We start from the raw sequence: 21744 nt of genomic DNA on the forward strand, positions 1-21744 counted from the left end.
ACTGGCCAGGTGCCTGTCCACACACTTTCACCTGTAAAACTTATGGATCTGCAGGTAAAATGAAGGAGTTCTGCTCTAAAGGGAGGAGCTGGAGTTGACCAAAGGGGAGTGACAGCCCCTTGCCCTAAATCAAAGATGAGGCTCAACTTATTCCACAGTGACTTCCCCATTTAAGGCTGGAATCCTCCAGGCAATGTCCAGGCAGATTCCTGAGCTTCAGTTGAACATGCAGGACTGGAGACCCCAAGAGGAGAAGCAGGGCCTCAGGGACTCCTGAGATGATGCCAGCTGCCCCCAGGCCTTTCCCTGACTTGGACTCCCCCACCCCTGCACTGGCTCAGGTCAGAGGGGAAATATTCCAAGAACTTTTCTCAGGCCTCGCAAGCCCGCAAGCCCGGGTTGCAAACTATGCCCAGTTCAGGAAGCTGTTTAAAAAGAACACACATCTAATTATTTTTCTAAGAATTGAAGCCATTATCTTAATAGGCTTTTAGGAGTCCTAAACTTAACACAATAACAACCATTCTCCAAATCTAAATCTCTAGCAAAGATCTTTCTTCTCTTTCTTGGAAAAATGAAGGACTTTTTGTTTCCACTTAGCAGTTTCCATACCGCAGAAGGGACTGGCCAAGGACACTCAAGTAACCCCGATGGAGTCGAAAATTCCAAGCAGATGAAAGCCCCATGCTAACCTGCCAGTCGGAGGGCAGAGTTTGCCCAGAATACACTCCCTCTAGGGGGTTGGAAAAGGCCCAAATCACTGATCAGCTCCCTAGACTAATGAGGAACCTGAAATAGGAATCTTAGGGAAGGAGGACCATTGTCAGACAATTGTGGTCATTCAATTTAGACTACACAGAGGAAGCCAACCTGGGAGTTGCTGTTACATCTCTGAGTGGGAGGTTAGGATGTGGTCCCTCTAAGGTAATGCTGGGCTTGGAATAAGCCCCTGCCCAACAATAGGGAGATGAAGACTCCTCCCTTGCCTTTGGTATGCTGAGCATAAAGCTCTGCCTTCTAGCTCAGAGGACCTCAGCTCTACTGCAACACTCCTGCCCTCAAATGGCTGAAGAGCCTGCGCAATACATATGGCTGCATATATCCCAGAATAGTCAGCCAGGGGTGCAGGGCAGTGAACAGCACCCAGCCTTTACTCCATAAGGACCACACTTTTCCTTTCTTCCTGTTTTTTTTTTTTTCTTTTTAAAGCAAATGATCCCATTGACATGACTGTGTTATTTTCTCATGAGGAATCCTCTTTGGAAAGTGGAACAGAATTCAACAACTACAAATACAAAAAGAATGGAAGAAAATGCTGGCAACTTACTTGGAAGAAGGGCCATCTTTGATCCACCTTATGAATTAAAGAGAAAAGAATTGCATTAATTTTTAAAATTAAATGGTGAAATGAAGTTCACATCTTGCTTAATAAAAATGCAAATATCTTACTTTCTGTCTTGTGGGTCCAAGGCACAGAAAATCACTGTGTTCACAGGGTAATGCCTCCGGAAGAAGAGCCTGTGGACATGTGGGAGAGAGAGAACCAATCCCATTACTGGGGTTTAGGGTGATGGGTGTTGTGCTGGGTAGACTTTCCCATTTGCTCATATGTGAACATCATAGAGAGGTAAACCTATTGATAGACTTGTCATTTGGAAAGAGGAATGAAGTGTATGCACATTAACAATCAACAGAGGATATTAAGGTGAACAGAATGATTCTCAGAAGTAGCCAACAGCAGTACCATATAAGGTCAAACTGTCAGCTGATGGAAATGGGGATCTAATCAAGGAGTCTTAAGGAACTAGAGGGGTGTGAGATAGACACAGGAAATCACCTTGGGTCTCACCAGCCTCTTCTGATTGTGGGCAAACCATAACTATCTCCAAGCGTTGGTCTCCTCATTGGTAAAGAGGGAAGGCATGGTGAGAGCAGTCCACATCCTCTCAAGATGGCGCCCAATATGGTAAGAGATCTTAGAGCACTGGCTCATCTCTCAAGGGCTGAGTCCTGCAGGGTACTTGCCCAGTGCTATTTTTTATTTGAGTGGCTCAATTCTGAGGTAGGTTCTTTGATATAGGAAGAAATTTTTCCATCTTCAATTTCCCAAGAAGTTTGGGCAGCTGAAGAAATCATCCAGCTTGAGGGACAGGTCCTGGAGCAGGCACTACAGGGGGTGGGGGCCTGCCAGGACAGCATCATAGGCAGAGGGCTTGAGCTGGTCTACAAGGTGTCCTGTGGGTACATGTGTCTGTTGAAAGGGGTCCTGCCATCTCGTTGTGTTTTTAGTTGATAACCTGCCTTCCTACTCGGTCATACAATGCTGATTTCTTAACCAACTCCTTGTTAATTGTATCTGACATATTGTTGATCCTGAGGTCAAAGGCTCCTTGGGTAAGAGATCTCAAGGAGGGTCAGTGGGAGGACCAGCCTGTGACTACTCCCTGCTGGTCCTGGAGAAGTAAACATATACTCCAGTGTTAATTAGCAATAGTAACAACCTGGATCAGAGTCCTTTAAACTCCACCAAAGCAAACAATATGTATCAAGATCATACTCTCATCTGAAACCAGATGACCACCAGAATCAGGGGATTCTGTTCATAGCCTCAGGGTATCTTTAAAGTAATGTAGTAAAAAAAATTGTTGTATTTGCAAATGTTTCATAGGTAATATTCATAGCACCAAATATCTTTCTTCTTTAAATTTACTAATTCCTAAGTGTGCAACTTTCAGGACAGGTACTAATGATTTATGTGAGGTTCCTGAGACCTATTTAAAGACCTATTTAATGACAGGCAACAGCCTATGGAGAGGTTGGATTACCAATAACCTCAAGGAACACTAGGTTTTATCTGGATGACCATTCACACCAGAAAAGAGCAAGGGGGGAGGTGGGGGAGGTTACATTCCCAGCTGGGATCAGCAGCCCCATCCCTAGACATTCCCACTCTCCCCCCACAGTACTCACTTCCTCTGATTGTCCGTCAGGGTGATGCCCTGGGCAGACACTTTGAAGTGCACTACCGTGGACACTGGGGGTGGCTCCTGAACCAGGGTCATGCTCAGGGCCTTCTGAACTGCCTGATGGCCAGTGAGGGACTCCATCTCCACGGAGTTCAAGTACCACACGTTGCAGGCTGCAAGACACCAAAGGCACGCAGGTTAGCTGTGACTATAGGGTGATATATGATCTACTTACACACTGGTGGTTGCTGACATGTAGAGGTTGAATTTATGATCAACTTGCACATGTGACCTGTGCTAGGTCCATTTAAAAGCAAATGTCCTTTACTCCAATTCTGAAGGAGTAAACAGTGAACCACCCAAAGATGCACTTGCCTCAGTGCCAACATGGAGAATGAACAAGTTGCCAGAGCACGGCCCAGCTTTGCCACCCTCAGTCGGAGGGAGGAATGCTCCATTCACCCTGTTGCAGATTTAAACTTGGTGTCTAGGGGGCCTTGAAGTACCTTCTCTGGCCTCAATGGGGATTTGGATAGCAGATTGGACATCAAAGCCCAGCACAGTCAGAGAAAAGGAAGCCCAGAGGTCCTCCAGGTAACATAGTAAGGGGACCGTGTATTATGGAATCCAAATAACTGTTCTGCCCCAGATTGTTGAAAGGGTATTCAAAAGGGGCTGCTAAGAGAATGGATGATTTGCCATGAGCTTAGAGTACAGCTTCACCTGTGTCCCAACATTCTACACTGCTAGGGAAGGGTTTGGGGTCTTCTCTGTGGCCATCTCCCCTGAGGTGAAGAAAAATGACTAGAAATAAATATGCCTTTGACAACTCTGGCACTCCCTGTTGGCTTGTATCCCTGTGGCTGGAGCAAAAGCTAACAAGGGACTTTGGAATGTGGATGAAATCAGAGCCAAAGGGGCAATGTTCAGGCTTTGTCTGAAGCTCTCTTACTTCAGGAAAAACCAGGGACTCCTGTGGCCAAAGATGATTGGCCTGTTAAGTTAACATCATCGTGAAGAGGGGGGTGCTAAAGAATTGACGTCTGCTTCCTCAGCTTTGTCTTGCTTTCCCTTCTGCATATGCCCAATTGCACTTCTGCCTTCCACCATGAGTTGAAATAGCATGAGGCCCTCACCAGAGGTTCAGGAAATGCTGCCTCCATGATCTTAGACTTTCAGCCTCCAGAACCATGAGCCAAACTAAATCTCTTTCCTTTGTAAACTACCCAGTTTCAACATTCCTGAATATTTTCTATTATTGCAATAGAAAATGGATGGATATAAGCAGAACTGCCCTGGCTCATCTTCCTCCTTACTGTATGCTAGCTTCTGATTGGGGAACAGGGGTGAGTAAGTTCCAGTTCAAAGGCCTCCACAGAATTTCATTATACAGAAAACTAAAATGCTTCTCCCTGATCCAAACCAATGCATCGGCTGACATGAACAGTCAGCATTCAGTTGAGCTGCTGCCTCTTGGCCAGGTATTCAGTGAGCAGCTCTGCCCTCTTTCTGCCTTGGAATGAATGAGCAGGGGCCATGCCTGTTGGCAGGTGCACTGATACACAGGACCACAAGGGAGCCAGGGAGAGTGGCAGTCACTGAAGATGCCCTGGGAGTCAAAGCACAGGCCACATGTCAGCTGCTCACCTGTTCCTTCTCTCTAAGGCACCAGCCATAATTCATAGTTCATTTGTAAAGTTTTAGACACACAGAGAATTTGGAAACCTCTACTTCAGTGAGCACGCACAGTTACCACGACAGGGAAGGAAAACAGGGACTGGGATTTACATCAACAAGCTAATCTGAAAAATGAAGCTCCTTCCTTTATCCAAGAGTGGTGAGAGTTTGAAATGGGTCCAGAAAGAAGCCTCACAGACCCTTGAAAGGCCCTGTCTTGAGGAAGGCAGCAGATACCAGAGGACCACCCTCAACCCCAGGAAGCAAACTGTCTCAAAGACTGAGACAAGTGACTCTTATTGCTTTTAAACAAGACTAGGGCTGGGGGTGTAGCTCAGTGGTAGGGGGCTTGGCCGACATGCATGAAGCCCTATGTTTATTCCTAGCATCTCAAACAAAACAAAAACAATAGGACTTCCTGAATTTATACTTAATATGGGGGTTTTGTCTGGGATATTAATTTTCTTCTATAAAAAGTTAACTTTGCTTTTACTCTTATTAAAAAGTAATCACCCCTGTAATTATTGAAATGGCACTGTCCCAACAGCAAAATTTTAAAAAGATGTTTCAATTGTTTTCACTCTTTTGAGCTCAACCTAACACCTAATGTTAATAGGAACCCGCACACAGCTCTAAGAGGAAGAGTCTATCCTTATCTCCAATTTACAGATAAGGAAATTGAGGGACAGAGACAGTAAGAAGCATGGGCAGTCTCCCAGGCCCTAGGAGCAGGTCACTGTGATCGTGCTGTGACACAATCTTCATGGCAGACCCCAGTGTTTACTGAGAACCTATTAGGTACCAGGCATTGGATAGGGACCTGCACTAAGAAATTTCATATAATATTCCTGAGGATTACTGGGCAGTTACACTGTGAGGCCCCTGGTGGTGCAGAATTCTCAGATCAGGCCCCAGGATAATCCTTGTCTTTATCATGATGACAGATGCATTCTTTCGGGAGGCCATTGTCACATCTGTACAGAGACGCTGAGAGGCAGGTAGAAATCCGTCATTCCCCTGTCTGGCTGAGTTCAGCTCAAAGATTTCCATGGCAAACAGTGCTCTTTTCCATGATTTCCACCCCATCCAGCTGGCCAGCACTGCCACTTGTTGCAATGGATTAAAAATCTATGTCTCTAAAATTTTCACATTTTGAACGCAACTCTCAAGATGATTTGGGGAAGTAGGACCTTTGGGGGGTGATTAGGTCATGAGGGTACAGCTCATGAAAGAGACCTCAGAGAGGTTTCTGGTTCTCTTTCCACTATCTGAGGACACAGTGAGGCTTTCAGTAAGCCAGGAAAAGCATTCACCAGCACCCCACCATGCTGGCCCTCTGATCCTGGATATCCACATTCTAGAACCATGAGAAACACATTTCCACTGTGTATAAGCCACCCAGTCTGTGGTACTTTGATAAAGCAGCCTGAGCTGACCAGTATACTCATCTTATAGTATCCAGGCAAGAAGACATTCTAGGGGAACTACAAGCCTCAGTGGTTTGCCTCAGTCCTCTTGAGAAAGACAGCACATTGGCAAAAGTCCTTAAAATTATAATTGCCTCTGCTTTGTGCTTACAAAGTTCTGATGAATCAGGTGCATTTGTGAAGTGCTGGTGCACCCTGGACACAGGCTATATTTCACAGCTCATTTGTAAAATATGAGACATATAGAGAATTTGGAAACCTCTACTTCATACTGTAGATGACAATTTGACAATATTATCAGGAGAATCCAGAAAGCGACAAGGAACCTAGAGGTCCTACTTCTGAAAAGATTCAGAAAGGAAATATCCATTACCCACATGAAACAATTAACCTATGGGGGAAGAGGTTTGTGCCACACATTCATTGCAGAGAGAGAAACTGTAAACAGATTACATACAAAAATAAGAGGAGGTTTAAATTAGTCCCCTCAATGAAATACTAAGCAACCAGCAAATGGTAATCATGAAAATTATATAGCAACTTGGAAAAATGGTTAGCAGGTAATTGGAAAAACAGAATAAAAACTATCTTTACTATGATTAGAAAAATAAAATGAAAAGCATATGTGCTATGAACAGAAGCTGGAAAGAAGCCTGGGAAATTGAAAACAGATTTTTAGGAGAGTGAATATTCTACCTTTAATTGTTATCATGCTGATCATGCAGCTATAAAAGAGAAAAGAATGGGAAAAGCAAGAGAAAGAATTTTAAATCTAACTATTATGAAAATTCCAGAGTTGGCACAACCAGAATTAAGTTCACATGGAATCACGGGCTACCACTACTGAGATCTGTGCTCTCCTGTAGGCACCACAGAGAGCTTTTGAGTAGGTGTGGTCCAACTGACTGGAGTCTAGTGGGAATGTGGCATTTGAGGAATATAAGGCTTCTGAAGGAAGGAAGGAGCCACGTAGTCATTCCTCAAAGCAGAGAAAGAAACACTGCCACTTTTCAATGTTCATTTAGGGAGGCAGTTCTACTAAGGACATGCCAGGGTGCCAATACCAGCTCTCCCAAAGCCCTGACTCTCTCCAGCAGATAATAGATGGCTTGCAGGGTCAGAGCTGTGCTCCTCCTACCATGCTTACACCAGAACCATCCAAGTCCACTTGACAAGTACTCTTGGTGAGGGGGTCAAGATTTGGCATGACTGTGCCTCATTGTGTTTCAAGATATGTTAAGTAGGAAAGTGTCCTTCAGACCCACAGCGGGGAGCTATGCAAATTGCTAGATTATTCTGGGAAAGCAACTTTATAACATGGAAAAACATCTCAGGTCCACAAATTATAACCCCATAGTATCATTTCTGGGAATTTCTCTTAAGGCAACAATCCAGAATTCAGAAAAGAGAAAAAAAAAAGAAAGCAGAATTAAAGTCTTCTTAGTGTTATTTATAATATTGAAAAATTAGTCTAAATGGACAACCATAAAGAGTTGAATTACATGATGACCATTACATAGCCATTAAAAAATGAGTCCAGCGCTATGTTTGTAAAAACCATGAGTAAGTTCATTATGCAAAGAGTTGGAAGGAATATAAAAAGAATCGTACATGTGGCACAATCCCAAGTAGGAGGGGAGATAATATGAACAAATTTGGTTAGCGTTAAGAATGGTCTCTGGTTGGGAGAATAATAACCAGATCTATTTTCCCAATGTTCAGCAGCCGTATGGGGTCACAGGTCTATGAGAAATTCACGTTACCCTTCATTTATGTATATCCCTCTTTTTAACTTCAAGAACACACAGAACACATAGGACTTTTACAAAGAAATTATACTTACACAATGCTAAGTTGAAAAACATAACCACGATATTTACAGGAAATCTATCAGAAGTCTGGTAAAAGCGCCTTTCTTTTCAGGATTATCCTAGATTCCTCTCCTCAACAAGAAACAATTAAGAGCTGAGGCTTAAAACACAATCAGACATTGTTTTGAGATTGGAACAAAGTCATGATGGCCTTGTATCAAATAAAAAGGGATTAAACTGAATGGGACTAAAAGTTTATTCCCATTATTGTGACTCTGCCAATATGTTTGAGTCTTGGTTTGCTCAATCAATGAAGAACACGGACACGAGAGTCTTAAAGGACGTTTTAGGTCCAGGAGACAGGATCCTGAGTGAACTGAATGACAAATGAAATTCAGAAGCAAAACACACTTGCAGTGATCAGAGATTGAAATAGTTCCACAATCTTTTTTTTTTTTTTTTTTTTTTGTACCAGGTATTGAACCCAGGGGTGCTTAACCACTGAACCACTTCCATAGCCCTTTCTGAAACAATGTCTTGCTGAATTGCTCAGAGCCTTGCTAACTTGCTGAGGCTGGCTTTGAACTTGTGATACTCCTGCCTCAATCTCTGAAGCCACTAGGATTATAGGCCTGAGACACCAATCACTGGCCTAGTTCCACAATCTGGATACAATAGCTGTTTTGGACTTTTTCTAAACAACCACAGCTACTCCTCCAGGCAAAGATGGAACCTCCCAGAGGTTCAATGTGCAATCTTGATTCTTTGTCACAGCAGCTGCATGGAAATTCAGAGCTATCCAAGTGCTAGAGAAATCAGAGATTTTTAAAGGGACTCAAAGCAGTCATTAATTTAAGCCTCATATATAATGCTTAATTCAGATTATTAGGTCAGACAAGAAAATTCCAAATGAAGTCTTATCTCTAAGAACACCCACCCTTTAAATAAAATAACAAGATCAAAGTTATTGGTATGTATTACATGTTATTTAAAAAAATGAGAAAGTGTATTTAAAAATGGTATGAGAGAAAGTTTTGATCTCTAAAAATAAGGGTTTCTATAGTAATTTATTATTATTAGCTAATTGACCCATCCAGATAACAAGGAACTCAAGGAGATACCTGAAATGCTGTTTGTGATGAGAAAATATTAAACAAAAAGAGCTGAATGCAGAGATAAAGGTGCTTTGGTGCTAACTATGTGGGACCAAAAGACCAGAGCTGTGTCCCTCAAGACACAGAGGAGCTTGGAGACAGAAGCAAGATGCCCAGGCTGACTCCACTTCTCAGGAGCTCAGGCCACTACTTTAGGTGCTCTGTCAGTGATATGGGACGAGATGGCCCTAGCCACACAGGCCCTGTGAGGGAGGCACTTATCTAGCTGGGCCAGAGCAAATGCTTTGGGACTGTGGCCATGATCTTTCTTCGATATTTTTCTTGATGTACGAATTGCAGTAATTACATATTTTTAAATTTGTAAATACATTTTAAAAAGATGGATCTGAATGAACAAATCAATCAGAATGGATTTGATTCCACAGGCCTATCTTCTAGGTGAGGTGTGTGGATGAACCTGTACTTGGGAGGCTGTCAGCAAATTCCCATATCCTGGTCACCAGGGATATGAGACTATGCTCACACTCTAACAGAAGGAGATTATAAGCCTTGGAGGGCTCCAGTAATCACCTAAAACAAACTTGGGGGCTCTGAGCTCCTTTCCAGTGCCTTCCACAGCCTCCCAGCTGAGCCATGCTACAAGGGGTATCCACTCTCTCAAAGGAGAGGATCAGGCTGGTGGCCTAGGAAAGGATATTCCTCTTAGGCCAGAAGAATAACTTCCAAGGCATTTCTCAACTTTTATTCATTTGTTCTTTGCAATCCCCGTGTGGGCACAGATTACTGTTACCATTTATCAGATGTAAACCTCAGTTCTACACAGCTAAGTGATTTATCAGAGATCAATATTCTGAGTGGCAGAGCCAGGCTTGAGCTCAGGAAATAGCACAGTTAACACTCTTCATTTTGGAAATTCAAGTTCTAGCATACTTACTAGCTCCTGTCACATGTTTAAGTCACAGATAAGTTATCCTTTAAGGAGACAGTATGAACTTACCTTTTAAGGACACTAAGAACATTACGAAAGTAATTTTACTTTGGCTGGGCAATATGCACAGTAATATAAAATTTTGTAGGAAAAAACTAGATAGAAAAAACTAGATAGAATAATACAACATGTACAGAGGAAAAAAACAAGAAAAATAGCCACATATTTCTTCATTATGGAGTTATAATAGCTATAAATTATTTTATAGGAATGTGTCACAAAATTGAAATATTTCTAGTCCAAACTTTCACCAGAATCACAAATTTCGTCTCCAACATTTCTGACAGTAAAATGAAAGACAGTATGAAACACTTCCAATGGGGAACAAGCAGTTTTAAAGTGAGCAGGACCCAATGTCTTCTCTAGCTGTGTTCATCCTTCTCTTCTGTGGAATTATGATTGCCAAATGTTGTCTGGTTTGTTCACAACCCTTTTAATCTAGAACCAATAGAACTGCACCTAATGCTGCAAAAGTGGCCTGTCCTGGTACTAATAAGCAATTACGACAAGGTGGCTGGATACAAGGATAATATACAAAAGTTGATTCATTTCTAACGCCAGTGATAAGGAAGGAGAATGTAAAATTGAAAACCCAATATCACTTATATGAACACCCTCAGAATTACTTCTATAGAAATTTAACAAACTATACATAAGATCTATATGAGAAAAACTACAAACTCTGATGAAAGATATCAAAGAACTAAATAATGGAGATATAATGTAACTTTAAGCATTGGCATTCACAACACTGTCAAGATGCCAGTTCTTCCCAATTTTGTGTAGATATAATGCAATCCTAATCAAAATCCCAAGCAAGTTATTTTGTGGATATTAACAAACTGGTTCTAAAGATTGTATGGAAAGGCAAAAGATCCAGAATAACAAACACAATATTGATGGAAAGTTGGAGGACTGATACTACCTAACTTCAAGACTTCTAATGAAACTGTAGTAATCAAGACAGTAGGGTATTGTAGGAAAAAAGACAAAAATCAATGAAACAAAATATAAAGCCCAGAAATAGATCCATATAAAGATAATCAACTAATCTTTGACAAAGAGCAGAGACAACACAGTGGAGAAAATAGTCTTTTCAACAAATAATGTGAGAACAATTGAATATCCAATTCCAAACCCCACTCCCTCCAAAAAACTATACCTAGATGTAGACTTTCTTATACTCTTCACAAAAATTAACTCAAAATAGATCAGAGACCCCCCCAAAAATGCAAAATTATAAAAGTCCTAGAAGATAACAGAAAAAAAAAAATCTAGATGAACTTGATTAACTTGGGTTTGAGGGTGACATTTTAGATAAGACACTAAAAACTAAATTTTATAAAAGTTAAAACTATTTTGCTTTGTAGGAGATGCTGTCTAAAGAATTTTTTAAAAAGCCACAGATTGAGAGAAAATATGTGGGCAACACAAATCTGATTAAGGATTGTTATCTAAAACATACAATGAACTCAAAATTCAATAATAAGAAACAACCCAATTAAAAATGAACCAAAAGAAAATTAAAAGATACTACACCAAAGAAAATCATTTTGCAGATTACAAAAGAGCAAGCGAAAAAATGCTCTACAACGTCGGGGAAGTATAGGTTTAAATGGGATATCAATACATATCTATTAGAATAACCATGATCCTGAACACTGACACCAGCCAAGGTTGGTGAGGATGTGGAATGAGAACTCTCATTCATTGCTGCTGTGAATGCAAAATGGTCCAGCCATGCTGGAAGACAGTTTTTCAGTTTCTTGCAAAATTGAACATATTCTTGTCATATGATCCAGCAATCATACTCCTTGGTATGAAGATGGAAACTTATATCTACACAAAATCCCAAATGTAGATGTTTATTAAAAGATTTATTCATAATTGGCAAAACTTGGAAGCAACCCAGATGTTCTTCAGTAGGTAAACAGAGACATAAACTGTGGTACATCCAGACAACAAAATATTACTCCATGCTAGAAATAAATAAGCTATCAAACCATGAAAAAACATGGAGGAAACTTAAATGCATATTACTAAGTGAAAGAAGCCAATCTGAAAAGGCTGCATACTATATGATTCCAATTATAAGACATTCTGGAAGAGGCAAAACCATGGAGACAGGATAATAATCAGTGGTTGGTGGGGATGAGAGGGAAGGGAGGGATAAAGAGGTAGAGCAGAGTGGAATTTTAGGGAGGTGATGATATGTATGTATGTAATCTGTATGTACATATGATGGATACATGCCATACCCATGTTCCCAAATCCATATAAGGCAAAACACCAAGAAGGAACTCTAACTGTAGTTTAGTTACTAATGTATTGATATTCATCAATTTTAACAGCTGCACTACTCTGGTGGGGAGGCTGGTAACGTGGGAGGACGTGCATCTGCATGAGATAGTTCTGTACTCTCCATGCAATTTTGCTGTGAATCTGTAACTGCTCTAAAAAGTAAAACTATTAATAAAAATGCTTTAACAAAGTGGCCTGGTCTGTGGAGGGCTGGCTCTGGGTGGTGTCTCCCACCAGACACATGGAAGCCTGAGTCCAACTGTTGACTCACGTCGAGTGATTGTTGAGTCACATCTCTGGAACATTTTTATATTTGCAGCTGGCAAAGCAGGTTACCCACATCCTGTCTTACTACATTTTCCCTTAAACTAAAATACAGGACTTGACATTTATTCTACTGAATTTGGTCTTGTTTAGAGTCAGAACAATATTTCTAGCCTGTGATGCCTGGCCCTGTCTCTGACAGCCGTTCCCCACCCAGCTCTGTGCAACGATCTATAAAAGGAAACTTCCCTCACAGCCCACAGAGAAGAAGGAAACCTGAATAATGAGAGGGAAAGGGAAGTTCTGCAACTAAACTCCTTTTCCGCCCAACAACCAGACGACACATGGAAATTGAAGCTGCATTCACTCACCTGCTCCCTGCTTCAACAGCTCAGCGGCTGAGTTGGCTGCTGTCTGGGGAGAATTTTCTGCTATTTCCTCCAATGGATCTGCAAGAAAGGATGACAAAACATAGAAATGAGTGCTGCTCCCCCAACAAAGAGCCCTCAGGACCAAGTCATACAATTTGGTGACAGGATTCCCAGACGGTGACACGCAATGGTCTCCCAGAGCCAGAGCTGAGCATTTCTGTTGAGGACCATGATCCAGCCCACAGAAGCAATATCACATTCCAAACAAAGTTAGGGAAGACATGGCCCAACAAAATTTGCTTCTAATCTCTGAAACAATTTATATGAAAAATTAAATTTCAAAAGCTAAGTCACATCTTTATGTGAAAGTTTATGAGACTGCTTAAGAAAGCTGGGAAATACAATCAATTCAGCCTGTTATTCTGTGGGTGTTATTTTTCAAAAAAATTTTATTATGGCTATTTTAAAATATCCATAATAATATTTGATGATAATGTTTGATGATAAAGGTGATGAATGTTTCATTCATCGCCTGGATTCAACAATATCAACATTTTGCCCATTCATTTATTTTTTTTTTGGTAGCAGAGATTGAATTCAGGGGCACCCAACCACAGAGCCACACCCCTAGCCCTATTTTGTATTTTATTTAGAGACAGGGTCTCACTGAGTTGCTTAGCTCCTTGCAGTTGCTAAGGCTGGCTTTGAACTCGTCTCCCCAAGTTGCTGGGATTCCAGGCATGCACTACCAAGCCCAGCCACATTTTGCCCATTCTGTAGCATCTTTAAAATAAAATGTAAATGGCCTTGAAGGTCCCTTAGTCTGAGGTTTTTGTTTGTTTGTTTCTGTTTTAGCTTCAGTCTTTACTGCATGGAAATCTTTAATGGAATCCATGATGTACAGATATCTGTGTGTTTCCAGCTGCAGTGGGGCCTCCTCTTTTCTCCCTGATTTGAACCCTTAGTTCTTCTACTGGATTTACACACAGAACCCATGTCAGAAAAAGAAGTGTAACTGAGCATTAAAAGAGAATAAAATCAGGGCATTTGCAGGTAAATGAATGGAGTTGGAGAATATAATGCTAAGTGAAGTAAGCCAATCCCTAAAAGCCAAAGGCAGAATGGTTTCTCTGATATGTAGATGCTGATTCATAATGGGGGTTGAAGGGGATCATGGGAGCAATGGAGGAACTTTAGATAGGGCAAAGGGGAGGGAGAAGGAGGGAAAGGGAAAGTGGATAGGAAAGATGGTGGAAAGAGATGGACACCATTACCCTAAGTACATGAAGACATGAATGGAGTGACTCTACTTTGTGTACAACCAGTGACTTGAAAAACTGTGCTCTATATATGTACTATGAATTGCAATGCATTCTGCTATCATGTATAACAAATTAAAATAAATACATTTTAAATAAAAAAATTAAAAATTAAAAAAAATGTAGTCTAATTTTTCTCAATGGATCTCCTCAGATCCCTGGAAGTGGTGTGCCTTGACCATTGCAGTTGAACCTACTCAGAGCCAGTCCAGCAGTGAGGCCCCAACCCATACCTCTCTCTGGAATGAGCAACTTGCAGGGCAAGGCCAAAGGTGTGATGGAATGCTGACACACCAAAGCAGTCAGACTCCCTGTGGAGAGGACAGAAGAAGCAAACCATGGTTAACAACCTCTCAGCCCATTGTGTGCTCAGCCACCCTATCAGATGAAATAAAATTGCTGCAAAGCCTGAGCCTTGAGGTCTTCACAACTAACACATTCTATTATATTGGGAAACTTCAAAGAAGCAAAAAGTTCAACAAGTCAGCTAAGAGATAAGTAAAGGGAATTGCAGTGGATCCTAGAACAGACACATCATTGCCAAAGCATAAATAATACATCATACAGTAGGCTGGATCTGAAATGAGATCAAGATAAATGCAACTTGTACCACATACATCATCCCTACACAGTGCCTCTAAAAAGGCCAGGATAATGTCAAGGCCTTACTTCTTCTCTGTGCCTCCTACAGCTGGCTCCTGCAGCCTGTCCAGCAATACTGTGAGGTTGCAGAGGCCTATTAAGATATAGGTAAGAAAGGATGCTCTGCCGAAACCCTATGTGCCTCTTAGAGCTCTTGGGATGGGATCACACTAGGTTCAACTCATCAGGACTTATCTTTGTGCAGAACAGGACTATACCTTGTTGACATCTGTAACTTCTAGTATTAGCCCAGTGTTTTTTGTTTACTTGCTTTTGGCAAAGTGTTTAAGAATGCATTGTACATTCAGATTATCTTAAAGACAGTATCTCAGATCAGAGGATTCTCAGAAACTGGGGAGTGAAATATGAATGAACCACCACAAAAATGACTGTCTGAAATCTCAGGTTAGCCAGCAGAGGAGAATCCAGGCCCCCAGTATTCAGGACATAGAGAGCAATCTCTCAAGTGACTCACCAAAATATGGTTCATTGGAACATCCTTTCAACCGCACTCCCTTTGGGGTACACTCGATCAAAAAATGCCGAACAAGTTCATTGGACAAATCTCCACCTGTGGCAAGAAATTTTGAAAAATGAATCGACTCAAGTGGTACATGCATCCCAATGTTTATAGCAGCACAATTCACAATAGCCAAATTATGGAAGCAGCTAGGTGTCTATCACAGACAAATGGATAAAGAACATGTGGTCTACATATACAATGGAGTTTAACTCAGCCATAAAGAAGAATGACATTACATCATTTGCTGGTAAATGGGATAGAAACAAAGAACATGAGGCTAAGTGAGTAAGCCAGATTCAAAATCAAGGGTTGAATGTTTTCTCTCATATATGGAAGCTAGAGAGCAGTAAGGAATTACAGGGAATTGCTAAATGTGGTGGGGCATGCTTATAATCCCAGTGACTCAGGAGACTTAGGCAGGAGGATTGCAAAGCCAGCTTCAGCAACTTAGCCAGGTCCTAAGCAACTTAAGTGAGATCCTGTCTCAAAATAAAAATGAAAAGGACTGGGCTCAGTGGTTAAGCACCCCTGAGTTCAACCACCTAAATAAATGAATAAATAAAATGGTGAATCTCACGAAAATAGAAAGGAGAACAGTAGAACAGAAGAAGTGGAGAGAATGGGAGGGAAAAAGGATAGGAAAGGGGAGAAACTGAAGAATAAAATAGACCAAATTTTGTTATGTACATATGAATATATCACAATAAATTCTATTTTTATGTACACTTGTAATTCACCAATTAAAAAAGCAATAAATAAATGAAAGGAAGGCAGGTAGAGAAAGGAGGTCAGGGGAAGAGAGGTAGGGAGACAAAGGAGAAGTACTAACGAATGAAATGGGGCAAATTTTATTATATGCATCTATGAATATGTCAAAATAAATCCCACTGTATGTATAGCCATAATGTACTCATAAAAACAAAAACTGAAGAATTTAAAAAAATGGGAGCATGGTAAGATTTGAAAGAGAGAAATTTGAGACACAAATGCAAGGAACTGTACCTGAGAAGGCCCCTTCTAAACAGAATTCTAGCTACTGCACTGGGGATTCATCAAGAATCACTTTAAGAATGGTAGCTTGGTGGTGGGATGAGCCAGGCGGATGAAGAGACCCCCACAGTGACAATATAGTGGGCAGAGGGACTTTGGGAGACCCCTCAAACACACTCCAAGAATTCCCAGCTACCCCCACCCTCCCCCGACAAAATCAGAAATCTCAAACACTAGTGAATCTGAGCATTTCAGATGAGGGATACTTGACTTGTAGTAGGCTCCTAAATGACGTCTACTAAGTGACAAATATTAATTATAGTGTCAGCATTTTGCACAGGCAGTAAAGCTTTACAGTAAAGGAAATGATGAGATTTCATGAAAAGCTGCATTGAATAAAATGAGGAAAAAGGACATGTGGCCATTGTGGGAGGAGAATGCCTCATGACTCTGGACTGCCATGGATTCGAGGTGGGTCTGGATGCCACTTGTGGGGAACAGCCCAGTGGAAATCCTCCTGGCCAGGCACTCTGCACAGCAGGACCCTGAATGGCTGCAGCTGTCCCATCTCAGGGTGGTCAGAGGTGGTGGTGACTCACTGTGGCTCTTTATGAGTCTGGTAAACCCTTCTCTAAAATCTGCCCCTGGCCTGTGAAATGCAAATGTCAAATCCAGGGTCTGAGTGAAAATACAGAAGCCGGATAAAATTTCAGTGACAAATTCTGGTGTTCCTGATGTCTGCTATTCTCATATCCTCTATTTCATTGCCTACATTTTCAGACTGAGTCCAGAGTCTGCCTGAGGCTGGACGCATGCCTGGAGGTCAGAAAAGTTGTATACCACCATCTGTATTTCCAAAAAAGATAATGTAAATATAGATTTGCTTTAAAATGTTCAATAGAAACCAAGGAGCCAGGCAGAATCCCAGAGCTGCTGACCACTTGTGCCTGTTCCACCATATTAACCTCCCCTCTCTACCCACTCACCAGATGTTCTTATCCTGAGACTTATTCCTGCAATAATCATCACCCACCAAATTTCCAAATATGGCCTGGCAAAACTCAACCATCGGGGCTAATTCACCTCTTCAGCTACAAAAATTTGCATTTCCACTCAATAGTAGCATTGTTTGAACTTCTCATGCTGGAATTCTGGATGCTCTATGATTTGATTTTCCAAGGATTAGTTGTTCTTCTCATCCTGTGCAAGTCACCTCCTTGACTTCAAGATCCTATCAATACCTATAGTTTCATGTCTATGCTCTGACTGAGCCCCATGTGCCCTCCAACCTGATTCCCCACCCTTTCATTCACATGCTACTTCTTTTGCCAAGAGGAATCCATCTTGGTTTTCTGGAAACACCTCTACCATGCCAGAGATTGGCCCTTTCACAACCAAATCTTCATGTTTTTCAAGGTGTAACTCCAAAGCCATTTTCTCCAGGGATCTTTAAGCAGATGTTTAATCCAAGGATCTGGATAAATATTCTTAGGAGCTTAAGGGACCCAGGCAACTGTCTCATTTTCCTTAAACACAGGGAGTTAAAACATCTGTGCTTATTCTGATTTCCCACTTCTGCTATAGTTTGGATCTAGAACATTCCCCAAAGGTCCATGTATTAAGGGCTTGTTCCCCAGATTGGGAGGTGCTGGGGCCAAATGGTAGTTAGGTCATGGATACTGCCCTTGCAGGGGACAATGAGGGCCTGGTTCCTTCCTCTTTTTTTTTTTTAAATTCATGTCCCAGCCATCAAGTGGACTAAAACCTCTGGAACCATAAGTCAAAATAAATCTTCTCTCTTTATAAGTCAGTTATCTCTGCTATTTGGTTACAGAAAAGGAATAACACACCTTCCTTAATGACTTGATGATGTTCCCTTAGTTCACAAATCCCAGGGAGGATAAAAGAATCTATTTCCTTTCTTTGGAGTTGGTGATAGGGTGGTAAAGAAAGATGAATATAGATTCTAACAGAGGAGTAAAACAGGTAGGATGAGGAAAAGAAAACAAAGAATAAACCAATAACCAATAATCCACCAATAATGGAATGAACAGATTATAATATATTCATAAGATGGAAAAGATACAAACAGTGAAAGAAAACAACAGTTATAAGTAATCTTTAAAATATGACAAGGGAATCTTATGCTGAATCAAAAAAAGAACAAAAGAATTGATACTGTATTAGTTTTCTCACTTTATAATAAAAAACATTATAGGCAAACATATAATGTTTAGAAATTCTTATTTTGGCAGTTAATTTAAACACATTTTAACATTACATTTTACTTAGTAGTTTACTGTCTGCAGTGGTATTGATATAATAATTAGAATAGAATTAGTGTGTATGGGGTATAGAGCCGGAGAGTGAGTGTACCCATACAGTTAGCAGCTAAGGCTCTCAACATGGAGGACCATACAAAGGTAGAATGGAGGAGGTGAGAAACAGCTTTGTGAGGCTGTACTTATCAGCAGCATCTGGATGAGCTCATGAAGCCTTCAAAAGAGCATGCTCCCCAGTTCCATTCACTGGAAAGATGCAATGATATGCTGATCTTGAAGAGGATATATCATGATCAGATCCTGGTTCCTAGGTACCATACCGAGTACACAGCACCAGGGATGCAGAGAAATGGCTGAGGCAGGGGAAGTCCAAAGCAAACCAGAAACATGATTACTGTTTCAGAAGCTGGGACTGCTCCCAGACTTATTAGACATAGCAAAAGGTCACAGAGGCAGCCTGAAGGGCATCATGGAGTCAGGTCTGGGATCACAGAATTCCTAAAAACAGTGGGGGTGCTGGATTCTAACAGAGGACAAAGAGGGACACAGGGAGCTTCCTGGCAGGTTCTTGATCTTGGGCTGTGGTTAATGCATATAGACTTTAGAATCATGTTTGAGTATACATGTAGACATTGTAAACTTATCTAGGTTGGTTGTATTTCAAGATAAAAAGCAAGGGAAAAAAAAAGGACATCAATGAAAAGCAAACAAGTAGAACGTTACCTTATCCTTAAAACGTAACTCAGATCCTACTGTGGCCTTGCAGAATGTGCTGGAACAACAGCAGTAGAAAGGCATAGTCCTTTCCTTAAGAAGGGATAATCAAAGGACCGTAGACAGGTACCAGTATAACTATTAATCTAAATTAAATTAATCTAAAAATACTCTACCGGGTATAGATATAAGACACTGCATCAGGCTGGAGATGTGGCTCAGTGGTAGAGCAGTTGCCTAGCATATGTGAGGCCTGAGGTTTGATTCCTACCACCACACATACACACAAAGAAGAGACCATATAATATACTACTTTTAATATAAGAAAAGAAAGGAAAACACAGATTTGCCTGCATTTGGACAATCGGTAGGAAGACACACAAGAATATATTACCAATGGTTCCCCAAGGAAGGAGAGGGATGGTGAGGTGGACAGGGTTGAAAAGGAAACCGGGTGCCTTAGTAGATGCCTTGTTCTATTTTTCTTATTTCTAAATAGTGGAATGGATTACCTATTCAAAACATTAAAAAATGAACATATAAATAATGTTCCTTCTCAAACAAGGTAAGTACTTAGGAAAATGTACCTGAAAAAATATATACTAAGCAAACCTGTGAGTACTGCTGCAAGTCATCTACCATCTTATTTGCATCAAAAGGAACCAACAGACATTCTGCATCGACTAGTTGAAGAAATCAACTCCAGGGAAACTCACCTTTCTTGTTCATCTGCAAGACTGAAGGAGGCGGTGTGGCAACCTTCATGGCCAAGCCATAGGCCCCTCGAAAGGAGTGACTGTCCCTAACGATGAATGACCCTGGCTCTTTGTCCTTTAACATGGTAATAGCTAGAGGAAGAGGAAGAGGAAGAGAAAGTCACGAACAACTGAAGAGTGGACAAATACTGATGCCCACGAATGATCTTGGGGATGACCCCTGATGTGTTTGAATACAGTTTTTTCACTCCAAAACTCACATTGAAGTTTGATTCCCACTGTAATAAACAGAAGAAGGCTCTCTCAGGAAGTGGGTTAATTCTCAGATATTGGAGCACATAACTAATGTCATAGCCTTGGACTTTACAGCCTGCATAACCATGAGTCAAAATAAACCTTTACTCTTTAGAAACTGCCCACTCTCAAGTTTTGTTATAGCAGCAGAAAGTGGACTGAGGCAGTCCTTTTCTCCCATCTCCTTTTACAAACTGGATTAGTAAGAACCTAGCCAGGGTCTGTCAGTGTGGATGGAGGAAAACCACGGATGCAACAAATTTCCATCCTGTCATCCATGCTGTTGATCAGGGAAAAGATGGAGAGGAGAACACAGGTTGTCTCACAGCACATGCCTGCCACTGCTGTCAGAGCCAGCCCAGCCACAGCCACCTGATACAAGTGTGGCCCATGTGGGCATGGAACCTGGGGTGGGAAAGGAAAAGCCTCCAGTCTCCGTGATCCAGTGCATTTTTTCTCATAATATATTTCATCCATTTGGGGATTGAATATGTATTTTTTTTTTTCAAAATAGGGAGAATCACCATTTACAAAAACTTTTTTTTTTTTTCTGCTTCCATTTTGATATGCCTCTCCGGAACTTGTTTTTGTTACTAAAGCAATGATTTTACTGCCTGGTGGTAAGTGGTCCTTACAACCTAGTAGAATTTAGATTTCCCACTAAATCCCCAGAAGCCAGGGACACATATGCACAAAGGGCCCTGTCTTCATGCACCAGAGAAGGGAAGCTAAAGCATAATTTTGCTCTCATTAATTTTGAGACAAAAATAGGCTGAGGGGCTGCCTATTAGACAAATGCTCAACTGTACAGGGTCAAGTGAGCATGGACTGAAACTTTGGAAATTGTGAAACAAAGCAAACCTTTCCTCCTTGTAGGTTGATTATCTCAGGTATTTTGTCACAGTAATAGAAAGCTGATTGATAAAAGGGCTCAGCATGCTAAAGTTGGGGAAACAAACACATCCATATAGAACATAGCAAACAAGTGCTCTGCTCTCCAGTGGCATCACATCCCCCATGTGGAGGCAGGGAGGTAAGTCACTTCCTACCTTCTCATACCCTCTCCCTGCAACAACTAATTTCACAGACAAGAGAAACAATGGTCTGAGAAAGTACAACTGGAACAATTATATTTCTTTAGATTTTACTTCATGATCCCTTTTTCCTCCTGACACATTTTTATGTTCAACTTAGAAAACCCCAAGACGGTTTCTTATAATAGTAACTTTTGACAAATTCCACCCCACAGAGGCTGCTTGTTTTGATTTTTTCTTCTGCATCCCCCTGAAATATCATTGTCACTTTCTTAGAAAAGGTACATTCCCACAGATAATGGAAGAAAAT

At 41.2% G+C, this 21744-nt stretch overlaps 1 protein-coding gene across 3 annotated transcripts in view; it reads right to left on the bottom strand.

Moving 5' to 3' along the window:
- Positions 1–21744, bottom strand: part of Tns3 (tensin 3) — a 266434-nt gene that overhangs the window by 2998 nt on the left and 241692 nt on the right. For all 3 annotated transcript variants that reach the window (XM_071614592.1, XM_027938365.2, XM_071614583.1), the window contains exons 24-30: positions 20107–20238; positions 15357–15452; positions 14473–14550; positions 12921–12998; positions 2971–3139; positions 1450–1518; positions 1328–1354 (exon numbers count right to left, since the gene is read on the bottom strand). In XM_071614592.1, coding sequence (XP_071470693.1) covers positions 1328–1354; positions 1450–1518; positions 2971–3139; positions 12921–12998; positions 14473–14550; positions 15357–15452; positions 20107–20238 — 649 coding nt within the window. The remainder of the gene's footprint in view (positions 1–1327; positions 1355–1449; positions 1519–2970; positions 3140–12920; positions 12999–14472; positions 14551–15356; positions 15453–20106; positions 20239–21744) is intronic.

The sequence above is a fragment of the Marmota flaviventris genome, chromosome 1 (genome assembly GCF_047511675.1).
Source record: "Marmota flaviventris isolate mMarFla1 chromosome 1, mMarFla1.hap1, whole genome shotgun sequence".
In the NCBI taxonomy this organism is placed as follows: Eukaryota; Metazoa; Chordata; class Mammalia; order Rodentia; family Sciuridae; genus Marmota; species Marmota flaviventris.